The sequence below is a fragment of the Vidua chalybeata genome, chromosome 9, assembly GCF_026979565.1.
Source record: "Vidua chalybeata isolate OUT-0048 chromosome 9, bVidCha1 merged haplotype, whole genome shotgun sequence".
NCBI classification, from domain to species: domain Eukaryota; kingdom Metazoa; phylum Chordata; class Aves; order Passeriformes; family Viduidae; genus Vidua; species Vidua chalybeata.
In genome coordinates, this window is record NC_071538.1 from 19,254,401 (window position 1) to 19,271,825 (window position 17,425).

General features: G+C 38.0%; 1 protein-coding gene across 1 annotated transcript in view; it reads right to left on the minus strand.

Annotated features, from left to right (window-relative positions):
- COL24A1 (collagen type XXIV alpha 1 chain) overlaps positions 1-17,425 on the minus strand; it is a 119,732-nt gene that overhangs the window by 30,644 nt on the left and 71,663 nt on the right. Inside the window, exons 25-33 of the mRNA XM_053950875.1 lie at positions 14,644-14,697; positions 12,860-12,913; positions 11,361-11,414; positions 10,565-10,618; positions 5,087-5,140; positions 4,717-4,761; positions 4,557-4,601; positions 3,427-3,480; positions 513-566 (exon numbers count right to left, since the gene is read on the minus strand). Of these exons, the coding sequence (XP_053806850.1) occupies positions 513-566; positions 3,427-3,480; positions 4,557-4,601; positions 4,717-4,761; positions 5,087-5,140; positions 10,565-10,618; positions 11,361-11,414; positions 12,860-12,913; positions 14,644-14,697 (468 nt within the window). The remainder of the gene's footprint in view (positions 1-512; positions 567-3,426; positions 3,481-4,556; positions 4,602-4,716; positions 4,762-5,086; positions 5,141-10,564; positions 10,619-11,360; positions 11,415-12,859; positions 12,914-14,643; positions 14,698-17,425) is intronic.

The window sequence follows — 17,425 nt, forward strand, 5'->3', positions numbered from 1 at the left end:
GGGTGACTGAGGAAGAGCATTTCTTTGAATAAGCCAAATCCCTACTGCTCTAAGTGAGCTCATCCTTCAGGTACTTCATTGCAAATGTGGCTAATACATTCTGTCACATTTCTCTCAATGAAATATTAAAAATAAAGCAGAAAGCAGAAGCAGAAGTAAGCAAGAAGGCTATCTACAGCCGCTTTCCTATATCTACAAATTGAAAGAACATATGATTAATGGTGTTTTACTGCTAACTGCAAAGAGAACAGTGCTTTCAAAAAAATTGTTTGCTCAATTAAACATTCACCTTCTGTGGCATATGTCATGACTGTATGCTCAAAGACAATGCTTACAACAGAACAAGCTACTTATTTTAGACATTTTTTGGTAACAGCTTTAAGTAAGAGTCTTTCAGTAGCTTATGATATTTAAGTCAGCTGCAGGCAATAATTTTTTTTTTATAAACGTATTGTCCAGACTTAGTCAGTTTTTGAGTATTTGTAATTGCTATGTAAGTATTAAAATCTCACCTCAAAACCAATTTCTCCAATAGGACCAGCATCCCCTGGTTGTCCTCTTGGACCCTGGCATGAGACAAAATTTTGGATGCATCATTCAATTAGCATTAAATTACATTGTGGAGTGTTCAGTTTGTCTCTTCACAACTCTTCCAACTGGAATAGAGAAATGTATTTCATTGTCTTTCCTCCTGAATCCAACAGTGTACCCAAGTCCCATGATGGCATACAGTACCAACCTTGATGCACTGAAATAACAGATCTCAAATAATAGCACAGATGTCTTTTTAGATCAAAAATAAATTATTATCTGAACTAAGCTCTTCTCTTGACTAGCTGAGACTTTGTTTAATTAAGGTTTGTTAGACTGTCTGGTTTGCTTTGTGGAAAAGCCTATAGTCTGGTATGGAATTAGCTATAACCAACTACTTCACCATGGACAGAACAGTCACTGATGCATAACAGGCTAAAGGCTGGAGTCTTCTTAGTAATGTTAATAACTATACCTTAAGCATTTTATGATAAGCCTTACACGTAAGTAGTAAATTTACTGCTGTAACACCCAGGGATCATTTCCCAAAGTGGCATGTTCAAATTCTCTGCACATGTAAGATCTGAGATCACAGAGCAGGATCTGTGTGCTGGGGAGCAGAAGCTGCCTGTAACAGCTTACAGCTGATTCTACAGCCACCATCAATGTATGTCCATACAAATCAGCTCTCTGCATATAACCAATCTTTGAACTTCAAGGAAGTTCAGATCTCTTTATCCCTTTGGGACTCATCTGTGTCTAAACACATTCTAAATTCAAAACATTTTCTTAATCTACAATTCTCATGTAGAAGAAAGGTGCTGCTTGTATTTATGACAGAAGACTTTTAAACAAATATTTACTCTATTTTTTTTTCACTTCCTCTTACAGTCTCTGCATGTGGTTTTGCTCCTCCTGATGACCTGCAAATATCCTCTTCCCTTGTAAAAACAACATCAATTGTATATTACTGACAGACTTCTGGCAGGTGCATATATTTTACCTTTTATCTTCATTTAAATATGAACAACTAAAACTGCAGTTACTTCCCTTTGACAATTCACTTCGCCCTAAATTAAGTGAATTGATTCTCATTTGCAGAAACTCCATGAAATTCCACTAGGCAAGTGTCACAAAGCTTCAGTTTGCTTCACAAACCAAGTATTTCTTCATATTGCCATGGAGATAAGGCTGCTGGATTGGTAATGCATCTTTCTCCCGAGACTTTCAGAAGCCAAAATTTTATAGCAGTGTGGGGACTCCTTTTAACCATTAACATCAGGTAACTTGCAAAGGATTTTACTGACATGTCTGACAAGTAGATAAAGTTTGAGTGCAATTGGGATCATCCCATTAATACAAATAGTTCTAATTGCTCATATTTCTCTGCTCCTCCACCAACAATTAGGGCTTTTCTGCTCTGTGCAGAACTAGTGACAGGGCCAGAAAACCTCAGCAGCTGGCTTTCACATAGTGACCAGCTGACAGAGGATGAAATCAAGCTGCTTGGATAGGCAGCTAAAAAAAAGGGCCACTCGTTTTGTTGTGCAACATCTTCTGTCATTTTATCACTTCTTTCTAGCTCTGCAGACCATCTTCTGAAGACATTTTACTCTTTCAGCACTTGATAGAAAAGATAGATAAGCTTTTCTTCTGACAGTGAACATGTAGTTTATATGATGATGAGCACAAGAGAAAAGTAGGCTGCTCAAGAGTAGAACACTTAGATTAGGTAAAGCAGACAGGCATGCTATTGATGTGAAAATTCAGACTTGGACAGAAAATGGCAGGAATTTGACATATAAACCTTTCATTGTAAGCCTCTCAGATGTTGCAACATGAAGATAAGATATAATAAATGAAAGAGCTGAAGTAACAGGAATCCAGTGATAACTATTGGAAAACCACATTTTCTGTGAATTATTTTGCCATTCCTACAGGTTGGGAGCCCAAGTTAAGTATGCAAGTCTATTCTAAAGAAATTTTGTTGGTGTTTTTCTAGCCCTCAAAATGTGCAATTACTTTCTATAAGCATGGATTAGTAGAAATAATATTATAAAAATACTAAATACTAATAACACTAAAATTAATATAATTTTTGTCAACACTTCACTTTTGAGATTTAAATTAACTATATGAATTTACTGTGCAAAATTACTTTCCAGAAGCAACGTAAACACACAAGTTTTGACAATTCTATTAGATTTCTGCACCAGAAAATGGGAGCCTTCTCCCAAATTCTACTTAGACAGCATATATTCTTTTACTGTATTGACATAATCTGATCTACCCCCAGAGATGGTGCTGCAATGCTATTCCTGTCATGGCTTTATCTTGCAGTTCAGTGCATGTATTTGCTGCAGGTTCTGCCTGATCTTCAGTAACAATATTAGCCACATGAAAGTGAGCATGGCTTGGACACAGTAACAAGAATCCATCCAGCAGATGAATGTCTGAGGTTTATTATAGCAGTCTCTTCTTGAAAATTTAACCTGCCAAATAGATGTGGTCCCTGTGTTCCTGAACAACAATCCTAATATTTGCCTAAAAAAACACTACTAAAGTATTGCCACATACATTTACATAATACATAACACAGATACCTACCTCAGTGTGGTGTAAAGCCACATTATATTGTGGTCTATGTTCTGTTATGCTCTCTTATGTTGTGCACCCCTTACTACAGAACTTCCCAACAAAATTAGCAGGTCTCTATGAGCAAGTTACACTAAGTAAGGGAGGCAGACTCCAGCTCTGCAGTTTTGGAGCAATTGCCCCACAATTCCTACCTAACCACAGCTGGCAATACTGGATCTTAGTAAAATGGAGCTTGAATTGTCAGGGAGCTTGTATAATACATGGAAAAACTTTGAACAGGCATAAGGATCAACTTACTGGCTCTCCCACTGGTCCTCTGTCTCCTGTGGCTCCTGGAGGCCCAAGCAAACCCTGGAAGATTAAAATAAAATAAAAAATCACTGGAAAGAAGCTCCTTCATATTCTGAGCACAGCTAATTCCTCTCTTGTTTTCGTTCACAGAGTAACTAACACAGAAACACCCATGAAGTATGTGCAGCCTTTTTTTCTGGTTGACATGCACTGACATATCACCAGCTTCTGTGTCAAGTGAAGGAGTCCTGAATAAGTCCTGCCTCAGTTTCTTTTACTTACAAATGAATCTTAGCTGAACCACCATTTACCAGTTCATTGTAATCCATGTGCTTCTTGTATGTCCAAACTGCCTAGGGGCTGTATTTTAGATAATCAGGAAGGTTCACAGCACACTTTTCTCCCTGCTCAACCTTTCTCATAGCATTTCTATCTCACACTGTCTTCTAGAAATTGTGGCTGTAGGAGATAGATCAGTATCCTGTACTTTGCAATAAATGTGCTATTACACATCATTTCAGCCTAATGAGGTTTTTGTTTCATTCATTTCTGTGTATATAAATACATCTAAAAGTTCTAGTGAATGAAGAGGAAATGAAAACCCCTTCTGTCAAACGTGAGAGGCAACAAGCTCCTAAATCTGAGCAGAAAAGGCAAGAGAAGTATTGTGATAATCAACATTTTGAGTTTCAACTGCAGAACAAAATCACCACCATTACTGCTTTGTTTTTGTTTTTCTGCTTCTTTGTTGAAAATCCAGTGCAATTTCGAATGACTGATAACCTGCTTTGTAAAAAAAGCCTTAAATAGAACACATTAGATTTCTATACAAAAAAGCTCTAAAAGAAGGAATTTTCTCCTATACATTATATTCATTTAATACATTTCTACATTTATTCCTACACTGATAACACACACCTACCCCAAATTCTATCAAATAATTATTGTTCTATGTCACAAAGACTTTCATCCTTCAAACTACACTTCTGTCCTGGTTCTTTGTATGAATAAATGCAAACTGTCAGAGTTTTCCAGCTGCTCTGAAATAGATAAACTTCCTTATACCCAAGTGTCAAACAAAGTATGGGATTTTCTGGATGTTTTTTGGTAGAAGTACTAGTGAATTTCATACTCACAAGTGCACCCTGTTCTCCTCTTTCTCCTGGATTTCCAGCTTTACCCTGGTTAAAGAGAAATATCAAAAGACATTGCTGTCTTCAAGTAATTTCCAAACACAGCTCAGAAATCAGAGTTACTGTGTTAATGTTTACTACAAAGACTGGCTCCAATACTTACAATGAGCCCAGGAACTCCTTTCTTTCCTGGATCACCTCTCTCTCCCTGATAAATAACAAACAATGTGTAAATTCTACAGATATTTGCTTGATAAGCTGCATACAGTTACTGTGAGTTTAAATGCTTTGTAACTACAGAAAATGCCTCAAAGTACCTGGAAGAGGCAGAAATTTGGAAATCTGTTGGATTAAATGGAACTCTCTGGCTTCAGCCACAATGGGCTGGAGGTGGGTTTTGTTTGTTTGTTTTTGGTTTTTTGTTGTTGTTGTTTTGTTTTTGTTTTGTTTTGGTTTTTTTGTTTACTTTTGTCTGTTATGGTCTACCTTCTACCTCAGTGTTTTATATAGTATTGAGCAATGGAAACACTCACCTTAATACCTTCTGTTCCCAGTTCTCCTGGAAGACCATCAAGACCTCTTGGCCCCTGAATATTGAACAATAATAATAATACTAATTATGCATTATTTTTGCTTGTCATTAAGGAGATATTACATAAGCTTTAGGAGAGGGGGAACATTTTGTTAGCAAGAAAACCAATTTTCATTGTGTGTCAAATGTGAAGTAAAGCTTCAAAGAATAAAATAAGTCTCTGGTTTGTTGAATAATGAACCTAAGAAGAAAGTTTTTTTAAAAAAGTATGTAAACAAAACATTCAGTGTCTCAGTTGGAGGCAGATGGCAGACTGATATTTTCTGTTCTTTTTTTCATCCACCTCGTACTCATGCAACAGACATGAACTTAGATGGATTTAGATGATCACTGTATAGACAGAGCACTTTTGAGCACATTATAAGATGTATATGGAAAATTAATCTTGCTAGTAAGGCTCTAAAAAAAGCAGATAAAATTCTTCCACTAGTAAATCAGTTTGAGGCAAGATTAGAAGAAATTTATAATTGTGAACTATTGTGCTCTCTTGTTAGACTAAAATGTCTTTGTAAATTAATCTTTATAAGCAATAGATGAACAAAGATAACCTGTTATATTATTGTAGCATAATATAGCAAATACCCATTGCCAAAACATTCAGAGTTTTATTATTTAAGAGTGATAATCTAAATCCATTAGCTTACATGTAAATGAAAAATCCTTAAATATGTCATGAGCAAAATGGAAAAAAATATTTTATCCATGCTGACTTAGGAAGTTATTTCCATAACTCTAAAAACCATGACTGTTTAGGTATGGAACGTTAAATTAAAACCAGTTAATGAGAACTTAAAACTAATGACCACTTCAAAAGAAGAGCTAGATAAGTATCAAGACAGGCTCTTTACAGCAGTGTACATTGGGAGGATGAGACATAACAGCTTTCCTGGTGGCATTTGGGCTGGGCTGGCATGAGAAAGAGTTAGTACACTACTGTGGCAGTGCCTAGAGGAAAACAATCTCCATTTCTATGGTGAATTTCTGAGTTGTAGAAACCTTACATCTTGGGTCATGGTTTATAGTGAAGGGCATCCAATCATGGCTGATCTTCAATCATAAGACTGTTCTAAATGATAATAATAGGGGCTTGTAAAATGACATTGTTGGAAGCACATCTTAGTTAATTTAGTTTACTTTCCTTCCAAAAATATCTGTGACTTCCATATCTCTCTTGAATATTTTGAGAAAAAACATACCAGAATTTATTCTCTCTGACTGATCAATATCAAAACCTCTCTTGGAACATGTGGTGAGAGCCCATCCACTTTTCTCTGGAGCGAAAGTGAAAAAGGCTGACTGGTAACTCAGGAAGAGCGTGTATCCAGAATAATTTAGGCCTTTCTCCTGAAATGAAAACCTCTCAGGAACAGGCCTTTCCTGTGAGCTGATATATAACTACAACCCCTGTCAAAGCCAGAAATATCCCATGAGAACTCATCTGTCATCATTTCAGCACTGCTACTTCTGGCCAGCACAAAGGAGCACAGAAACCATAGGAAAAGGAAAAAGGGCAGGCAGGGAGAGCTGTATAAAATACTTCGTAGTGTGGGACACAGCTTTTGTGAGGCAATCCCTGGGCTAGTCTGGCCACCTTTTTTGTTTTGGTGTAAGCCAGGACTGAGCAATTACAGGCATTTTTTTTTGGGCTAGAGAGGAAAAGAGGCTACAGAAGACAACACTGAACTGCCACATGGCACTCAATGTGAAAGGTCCCAAACCAAACAATACTGAAGTCTACAGAAAAAATCTGTGACTTCAGTGCCCTGAGAGATTAGAAACAAAATACTAGTGGTTTCAAAGGTGAAGGAGGCTTTTATAAAAACATTTACATTGGGACTCATGTTAAGATTATGCAGTTGGGTAACTCAATTGTTGAATTACTATAAAGCATAATTCAAAAGAAAGCTAAATGTCTTGATCAAATTAATTTCAGGTTACTGCTCTTCACTTTTTTCTGTACCTGCTATCTGTAACACAGATACCAGTAGTGATGAAAATTCAAGGCAGATTTAGCAGATTTATTGTTCCCTGATCTGAAATGTCTCAAAGAACAGGAGGAGAAGGGACAAGAAGAAACTGAGATGGAGTGAGGACAGGTCATTCAGCTGTGGGAGTAGAAAGGAGAGAAGCTCAAGACCTGTGGAGGAACCACCTACAGTAACACAAGGAAGGGGGAAATTGAGAGTGTAAAGTTAAGCAATTGCAGCAGTTTTATATTTTCTCAGACTTTTTAGATATGTGACCTGTCATTTCTCTTTGTGCATTCTCCACAGGACTGACCAGAGGATAGAATTTCAAGATTAAATATTCAAGGAAGAAAAAGGACATCTTTCCATTTTACAGATTGGTGTAATAAGGAATTGCCTTCTAGGTTTTATCTTATATCATTAAGAATTACCAGATAAATTCTTTCAACACTTCTGACATAATTTTAATCATAAAGAGGATCATAGCTTGCAGTTTGAGAAACAGGACTGCACAAGATTCTTAGTCCATGTTATGCGCTTAACACACCAAAACCTTTCTGGCACTCACACAGATCTCCATTTCAATGGAGTTCACCTTGGCAGCCCATGACAACTGATCTGATCACTAATAGTTAAGCAAAAAAATCTACCATTTCAAACACCAACCTTCTACTATATAACTTTGAATTGAAAGCAAAGTAACAGAAAGCAACATGATCCTCTGGGCCATGCTTTCCTCTAGCCAGCCACAGAACAAAGGGCAGGAATCCAAGGGAAAGGCAATTTAATATCCTGACAAAAGCACACAATAACATTCCTATAAATAGTATGGTGTGACTCCTTATTGGCACAGATGAATTGGATTGTACAATTTCTTACTATAGCTAGTACAGAATGAGAGATATACTTGATTTGCCTGCTGTTATTTAAATTAGGTTGCAAGAGAGCTGGGGAGTGAGGCTGCCAAATGATTGCTACTGCTTTTTTCTTTGGCATGGGTTCAGCTCTGTTTCTAAAATGGAACATTTTACACTGAAAACTCTAGGATGATAATCTGAGAAAAAGTTCATCTAAGAAGGTAAAAAGCATAAATTGACTATTTTTATTCTTTCTTGTCCTGTCTCTCAAATACCAAAAGAGCAGAAACAACAGAAACAGAAACTTTCTTGGTGGCTGATATGGAAGAATATTAGAAACTACATCAATTTGCTTTTACTTCCTTCAAACAATTAAGAGAGATAAACATTCAGCTATCAATGTACCACCAAGCACGCTGGACACTTGTTTCACAAGTGCCCACAATTTGCTGAGTTCCATATTCCCTGCTGTGAGAAATATGAAAGATCTCACTCATTAAAATAAAGCACAGATGTCCTCAGGCAGCTGAGGTTCTTCATGCCAGTACAGATACCACTAAACCAGGGAGAACCCTACTGGCTGCTAGAGACATGAGTTGCTGCTGCCTGACCCTAAATTTACAGCAGTTCACTCTGTCATTTATCTGCATTTTCAAGTCAAAATTTCATGATCTGCATTCCAGGAAAGTAAGAGCAGAAAAATTACTTCTTTTGAGCTTTAAAATACCAAATGCCAATCTGAAGAATACTAAATGCCAAGAATTTTAGCACCTCTTGGGAATTTTGCTTAGGTCTCACTTATGAAATGAATCTAATGATACAGAATCTCTTCCTTTCAAACTAGGAGCTACAGTTGTATTAGCCCAAGATTATGGTATGAAGTGACCTTGTAGTTTACTTCACACATTAGCAAACAAAGACAATGAAAGATCATGCAACAATGACTTCATGGCTGCTTACACTGCCAGGCTTCCAGATGAATGCATTTCTTCCCTTTGGTCATGGAAAGAAATTCTTTCTCCTACATGTTGATACTCTCACCCTCAGTGTCATTCTGCCATTGAAGTATCTACAAAATAGTGCTCTCCCTCTGTGCTTTCATGAGATTAACACTAAAAAATAAAGTGTAATAAACCTTCCACATGATTCTAGCCAAGTGCATCAAGTCCCAAGCATGAGCTGAGGAAGCTCTGTGCTAGTGCTGTGCTCAGTGGCATATTCCCTGAAATCCCCCAGGGGTGAGATGCTCCACAGGCTTCCAGACAGCCTGCCTTCAGCTGGCCAGAGCTCCTGGGTGTACTGGAGAGTGAACAGCTGGAGACTCTCAGACAGAAGTAAGCTGCTGGGAAATCTGGATGCAAAACCATTGCTGAAAGGTCTAGAATTTATGAAGAGAAGGAATTCTATTCTGTGACAGTGCACAAGTAGAGGGACAGCTTCTAAGGCTTCTCACAGATTCCAGCTGTGAAGACAGGATACATTCTTGTTTCCATACACAATGAAGGCAGATTTCCATATGCTTCCATTTAACTTCTGTATCTGACTGTGGTATGCATTTTCTGAGACCTTCCACACAGAGCTCTGGGCTCTGACACTTCTCTTTCTGAATCCAGAGATGACAAACCCCAGGTTTCAGGGCACCTCAGATATTTTCCTTATGTGAGATTCCACTTTTGGTCTGATATTTTCATATATATTTTGAGATATAATTCTCAGTGCCCCAATGGGAGTTTGTTCTCAGAGTCTGAGGACCGGGGTCTGTTCTGAGACCCTCTTTCATGAGACATTCCCAGCAGTCATGCTAGGTAGAGGCAAAGGCAAAAACCACAATTCCAAAACTGGACTTCCACAGAGCTTGGGATATCTGGGATTTATTTTGAGTGATCTTTAATTATAAGCATTGGACTCCATTATGTGTTGCCAAAATCATAGAGACATAGTTATCAGGAATAAATGGAGCTGTGAAGACACACTGGTCCAGCCACTGGTATGAGCTGTACAAGTCTCTTAGGAATCATGGATATGCTGTCAAACTGGTGGGTAAGGTGAGAGACACTTCACTAATGTGGGCTTTGGATCAGTGTTTTGTATAAAGTGAAAAACTGGTTTCCATTTCTCTGATAAAAGTGAAATGGAAATGACAATCGAACAAGTGCAGGTTCAAGGTTCTAGCACACAGCATCTTCTGATTACACTCCCTCCTCCCTCAAAACTGTGTTTGAGAAATTTTGATTGTATTTCCAAACGACTAAATGCAGGTAAAGAAAATTGTCCTTAAAGCATTGAAATAGCCCAGTGGTAGTTTTAAATGACAACTTTTGCATGCGTATGTGGACAGAAAAGAGTCAAGTGGTCATCTTGGTTCTAGTTTTGTTCTCAGCTGAAACCAATGGCAAAGCCCATTTCACTGCGAGGAGAAATGAAGATTCATATTGTTTCCTACATGGAAATACAAGTATAATCTATCTGATTTCAGTACAAACGAGTTCAGTCCAGAGGACAAAGGGAGCAGCTGTAAATGGGTTATATTTCAGATTTATATTTGCAATACACTACTCTCTGCTCTGAGTAACATGAAGAAGCATTAGTACTTACTCTTCTTCCCTTAGGTCCCTGTGGGCCTGATGGTCCTCGTGCCCCTGAAGGTCCCTACATGTCAAACAAACTTATTATTCATTGTCTTCTAAACAAAGAATCCTGAAAATTACAAGCTTAGGCACCTTGAGCAGCAATCAATGCAAGAAAAGCAAATCAATCACTTTCACTCATGGTTCAAATTCAATTAATCATGTTTGTACAATTTATGTAGAAAATCTAATGAATCTTCTATGTAACATTATTTTTACAAAACACTGATGTGACTGTTGAATAGACTACTTCTAGTATCCCAAAATTTTTAGAAGATACTTGTACTTCAGCAACATTATGTTAAAAAACACAAATATTTTCTGATAAAATGTTCAGGTTTTATCTGTATTGAAGACCCATGGTAGACAAATTATAACAATTATACAGAGCAGATTAGAATATAATTTATTCTTTATTAACAATGAAACTAAACACATAATGAATCTATTTAGACTGTATCAGGCACCAATGAATTTTTAAAATATTATGCAATTATTAAGCATCTTTGCAAAATTCCATTTCCCTACTTGTCTCAACAGAATGATTTTTAAATGGATGAGTAAATCATATAATTACTTTTTCCTCTCTCATAGATCATCCTGGCAAAGAGCAAGTGAACAGATTCTGTCCAGATGGGTACATTTTCTTGACAGTTTTATGGATTGCAGTACAAACTAGAAACTATTCTTAGCTTCACCAAAGTAAAAAAGACAATTTGAAAATAGTTTATTTTATGTCAAACCAAAGCACCCCCTATACCTACAGGTAATCCTTCTGGCCCCACAGGTCCAGGGCCTCCTGGAGGTCCTGGATAGCCCTAGAATTAAAATAAATATAGAAAAGACAGAACAGTTTTATCTAAATTGTTATTGTAGCAACAGTAATAAATCCAGTTACTTACCTCAATAATTGGAGGTAAGTGAATAAAATATTTAATTTTACAAAATTTGTTCCCAAAATTTTGTTTAAAACCGAAATGCTTAATTGGATATAACCATAAAAGCAGCCTAGGAAGCTTTCCCACACAGGCACTAGCTGGCAGAGATGTACTGAAACAAAAGATGCTGAGTTCTAAATGAATTTCAATCTCCTCTTGAGAAGGCTGTGACAGTGGGAACAGCAAGTGGACACATCCTGGTGTGGGCAGACCTGGCCAAGACCAAATGCCAAGAACAAATCTTGTCTGAGGACTGCAATGACTTACTGCTGGGAAAGGTTCTCTCTGCTACGGCTACACTGGATTTACCTGTGGCAATAAGCATTAATAACATCCAAGAAATGTAGTTGATAAGACTGGATACTATAGTAACAAATCCTTGTTTATTAATCTCCCTAATAGGATTTTTTTTCATGGATCAAAAGCAGCTAGTTGAGGGTAAATCTAGATTAGAGGGATTTAATGAAGGACAGAAAGCTTCAAAAATCATTGGCTCTGCCTGGGTCATTTAGTTGGTCTGCATTCTCAGGGGACTTGATCTCTTCCCTGCTAATGGATGCCAAAACAGTAATTACTGCAAACAGAGAATTTTCCATGGCAAGAACCCCACCCACTGCACCAAGCTGGGGCCCACATCTGCAGTTTGTGTCAGGCCATGGAGATTCCAGCCCTGCCAACCACAGCAGTGTCAGAGGGAACAGGATGCAACACCTACCACGTTGCACATTGACTCTCCATCTGCTTGCAGTTAAACTGTTAAGTGCTCTCTACCCCCTCTGGAGCTCTCATAGTGCTCACAACAAACCCACAGCCAAGCCTGCAGCACGTTTTGCAGAGAACTCCAACAAGGACATGGCCATGGTCACTTCTGCACACCAACACTTCCATGGCATCACCTCTGGGCTGCATGGAGTGCTGTGTCCTGCTTCAGGACAAGGCAGGAAGGCAGTGCTCCCACAAGAGTGGCACCCAGGAGCTGTTTGGGAAGTGCTGGGCAGTGGAATTAGAGGTGATGATATTTACTAGAATAACCTGAGTTACCCTGGTTTACACAGGAAATGGTTATTTTACTTTCCCTGCTTTTAATTTTCCCTACTTAGAAACATTTTTCAAAAATGCAGTTTCATTCAGCAGATCACTTTGCAATATCACTGCTACAGAGGGGATAAAGCTATAAAATGAAACTTTGCAGGAACTATGCATTGTAAAGACTACTCCTCCATAAGGTCTGCACAGCTAGGAGGGTGAGAAATTATTACTGTTTTGGAGACTAAAGTGCCTTTATAAGTAACATAATTGTGGATTTCACATTACTTGTAACTTACCATGGCACCTTTTTCTCCAGGAGGACCTACAGGTCCTGGACTGCCTCGCTCTCCCTTTAACAACAAAGAAAGAGAAAAAAAAGAAAGAGAAGATTGAATATTCATCCCCTTTTTCCATGTCCACTGAGCACACCTGTCAGTGCATCACACTATTGGTTGAGAGACTGCCCTTCAGAAACAGTGCAGAGACCTTTTTTAACTTTTCTTTTTTTTTAAATTTCTGCATTCCTTCCTCCTACAAGCCTACCCATCTTTTGAAAAGAATGTTAAAACTGAATTTCTGTCTTCTTTTTTCCTAGAAGACTGAACAAGAGGTTTGACTACATCAGTCTCTGAGAATTGCTGTTAGAAGATGCTTTCTCTCTGTTGGGTGCATCATATTAATAGCATGTTCCTTAATCCATAAAATTCAAGACAGCAAACAAAGAAAAAAGGCAATTTTTTTTTCTCTCTTCCTCGTTTCTTCAGTATGTGTAAGGAAAGCACAGCTCTAAAAGGAAAGCCAGCCCTTCAACAGCTGCTGAAGCAACTTGAGTAGGGGAAGCAGGAAGGGCGTTTTTCTGGTCTTCCACACCTTTTCACTTTTCATTCATGTCACACCCAGCCCAAAATTCAGACTTAGCTGTAGATTATCCTCAGAAGATTACACTTTTATTACAAATAGTGCACATGAGATAGTAATAACACTACATTTTATATTGCATACTGCAATTATGCTGGAAATACATTCATCATTTAAATCCACATAGCATGTGTTACCTTGAACTACTTAATCCATAAGGGAGAAAGACAATAAATTCTACAGAAACAGCATAGCAGTGACAATTATTGCACCATGAAGAAGCTTCCTTCCATTTGCTGATGATAAATTAATTAGTCTTTTACTGCCTTTCCCCTCCTAGCTAAACTAGCAGCAGTATCACAAAGTACTCTTTTTGGGCCAAGAGTAATTTTGAAGAATAATAATTCTTTGACATGAAATTCTAAGATGATATTATCACTAAAACCATATGAGATTTTTCTAAATCTAAAGCAGGCTTTCCACTGATGTATTTCCCTTCACAGATTATATAAATTATAATCAGATTTTAATGGAATTCCTAATAGTAGATTAAGACTTCCTCAATAAAATATCTAAATAACAGACACCAGTCTAGGTGAAATAATTCAGCCCTGCAGGAAAGAAATACAAATGGTGCTGCATCATTCTGACAAACAATTATGTTTTTATCATAATTGAAGCTGACATGCAGTCCAGTAATAGTTTCCTGTTTTTCCATTTTAAAATACTTTACCTAAATAAAATCACGTCAAATACACTTAAGCTATTTATACTGTTCTAGTCACATTGAGTCTGCCAGACTTTGCTTTCACAAACACAACTGTTATTGCACAGCAGACAAAACTCAGTTGTCTTTTTTATTCAGTTAATGCATACAGCCAAGTTGGACCTTTCTACTTTTGTCTGCATTATGTAGTAGTGCAAAACCAGTGAGTGCTGTATAAAACAAGTATAATTCATGCCAGTTGCTCTGAAACAATAGCAGTATAGTAAAGTGAAAGGCATCAAATCTATCAACCCTGAATTAACTGTGAAGTAAAATCAAGGATATCAGATACATACCTCAAATAAGATCATTTGGATTATCAGTTTTTACATCCCTATGCTCTGAAAGAGCTACAGGAATATTAGCTCTGGCAGTGGTCAGTAAATGATCTCTCACCAGTACTTTATCACCCCAATGGTTTTCAAAGCTGCTGAGCAGTCAGATACATTATTATACCTTTTCACCAAGGTTTCCAGATGGCCCAGCTTCTCCAGGTAAGCCAGCTGATCCCTGCATAAAAACAAAGCAGACTTTTACTTGCATGATGTCTATACTAGTTGATGGTCAGCAGCTCTCCAGCACCAGAGCAGGGCCCAATTTTTCCCCACAAAGAGCCCCATGTGTGCCTGAGCGCACCTGGGGGACAGCCAGGGCTGCACAAGGTACCCTGGCTCACAGGGCAGGCAGAAGGAGCCCTGCAACTCAGCATACCAACTGCAAACAGCTACTGCCAGAAGGGAAACTACACCCATTTCATCACAGTACTACCCTACCAACGTAGATCTGCCACTCCGCTCAACCTTGCACCGCTAAAAGACTTACAAACATACAAATAAAGGTGATAATTGTTCTGCTAGTGCTTCAATCTGACCACAAATTTCAAAGGGAATAAATTCAGTGGAACAAAGTAAAATGCAGTCAAAACAAACATTATATTGGATCAGGTGTTGTCAGAATTTTCCCTTCAAGAGTAGTAGCCCCAAATGCCTTTGAAGTCAGAGGATCAGAGCCTTTCAGGCATTCAAAAATGAAATAATTCTCTCCTGAGGCTCTCTCACAAATTTCCACTGGATGGAACAAGTACAAACATATGGGATGGGAAACAGGAGAGGAAATATTTTAAAAAACCTTATTCCCACTGCTTACTTTATTATGAAAGCTAAAAGAAAAAGAAATTATAGCTCAAGGTTCTAATTGAGAAAAATATGACACAATGAGCTTGAAGAAAAAGCACTAAGTGCCCAGAGTACATTGCATGACTGCCCTTGGAACATGGCAGAAACGTGGAAGCTCCCAGTAGTGATATAACATAGCACACTATATCTGTATACACTTTAAAAAGGGAAAAAAAGAAAGTTACATCAATTCACACATTGGCATTGCCATCTTTATGTGTGTAGGAAGGAATTAGCATTAGTAGCTCTACACTGGCATTGAAGTGCAATTAAAAAAAAAAAGACATTACTTTAAAAAATTAAAATGCAGTCTTTATCTGTATAATCTGAATACAGTTCAGCCTCAAGTCCTTTAACAGAACAGGTGCAAAGTAAGTAGAGATTTTATGATTACTTGTTCTCTTGGACTGCTAGCTATGCTGGAAATCCCACAGTTTAAACATATGGCAATGAGCCAGTGATACAGCTACTTTTGAGGCTGACAATACTGGCACAAATTACTTTATGGAAGGAACTGAAGAGATAAGCAGGCACCTCTGTGGCCGCTGGACTGATATATTATGTGTGGGAACTTGTGTATTATATGTCAGAACTGAGATGTCTCTTGCCTTGGCAGCAGCCAAAGATGGGTCCTGGTGATACTGGCACTGAGGCTATGGCCCAGACGTCACTGCAGCAATGAGGGACTTTTGTGATGAATTCTGAGAGTGAGAGCTCCCAGTCAGAGCCAACAGAAGGCCTCAGTAGCAGGCAGAAATCTGTGAGACAAAGAATTACCCTGTACTCTTGCTTATCAAGGTAAGAGGTGTGGAGCTACAGTTTCAAAATGCTAAAGATTAATCACTTTGATTCCCTTATTCCAGAAAGAACAGAAGACATAATTGGAGCCAAGGTGAAACTCAGACCTATTCTTTTTCCAGAGAGACACTCCTGATCTCCCACCCAATGCCATGCTGTTTACAGGACTGAAGATGCTGATCAGAAAGATGGAGAGCTGTGCCTTGCCCCAGCAGTGAATCATTTAATATACAGCCTCTGATCAAGTTCTCTTTTCAATTCAGATGTACTGTCTTCCCAGTTTGGTTGCTCTGGGCTGAAAGAGCAGGAATGACTAGGAAGCAGTGACTGTGAATGTGCTGCTGTATTCCCTGGCACATTAGGGCAAGCCTTGGCACCCTCCAGAGAGAGGACAGAAGCTGGCCATTAAATAGAAAATTTCTTATACATTGGCTATTCCTCAAAAGTAATTAAGAAAATTTACAGCAAAAGCACTAAGGCTTATAAAAAGATGCAAAAGAAACTTGGCATACCTGGAATTGGATATCTATGGAAAGCAAAACAATAGTCAAGATGACTAGAAGTGAAGCCAGTGAAATGCTAAAAGCAACAGGGACTTCAGAGGGTATGAAGGGGAAAGAAATTCATTACAGGTTAACTAAAAGCTCTTCCACCCCTCTATTCAAAGCAGAGGTCAAGTATCTGAGACTGAGAAAATGCTAGGGCTGGTATGCACACCAGCAAGAGAGCCAAAAAACTTAAGGATAGAATCTTGAATTTTTACACAATTAGTAACATTCAGTGAAAAGAAAATATAGGGCAAAACATCTTGTTCTGTCAACATATTAGCCATAAAGTGATGTTTCCCCTACATCATTCCTGACAGGCTTTCTGTAAGGTCACATGTCTCTTAAAATCCCAGATTTGGACTGGCTTGTAATAAAGACCAGCAACTAGGAGTGGATTGAGGTTTCAACTCTCTCTCCATCTTATGTAAGAAAATGAATACAGTCCAAAGCAGATCTGTTGAATCAATGTCTTCCAGCATCCCTTCAATCCTCTGGGGAGCAGTGGTGGATTCCAAATATAAAACTGAATGTATTAGAAAACAAAAAAGTGAAGCAAAAATCCTGAAGTGATTAAAAAAAGAAATCAGCAACTTATTTAAAAAATAGTCATCAACTTTCATTTACAAGGACTTGTATAAAAGTCTCCAGTGACAACAGCAGCATAATAACAGCATTTTAGAAACCTTCTTGACAGGAGTATTTTGTAGAAAATGAATC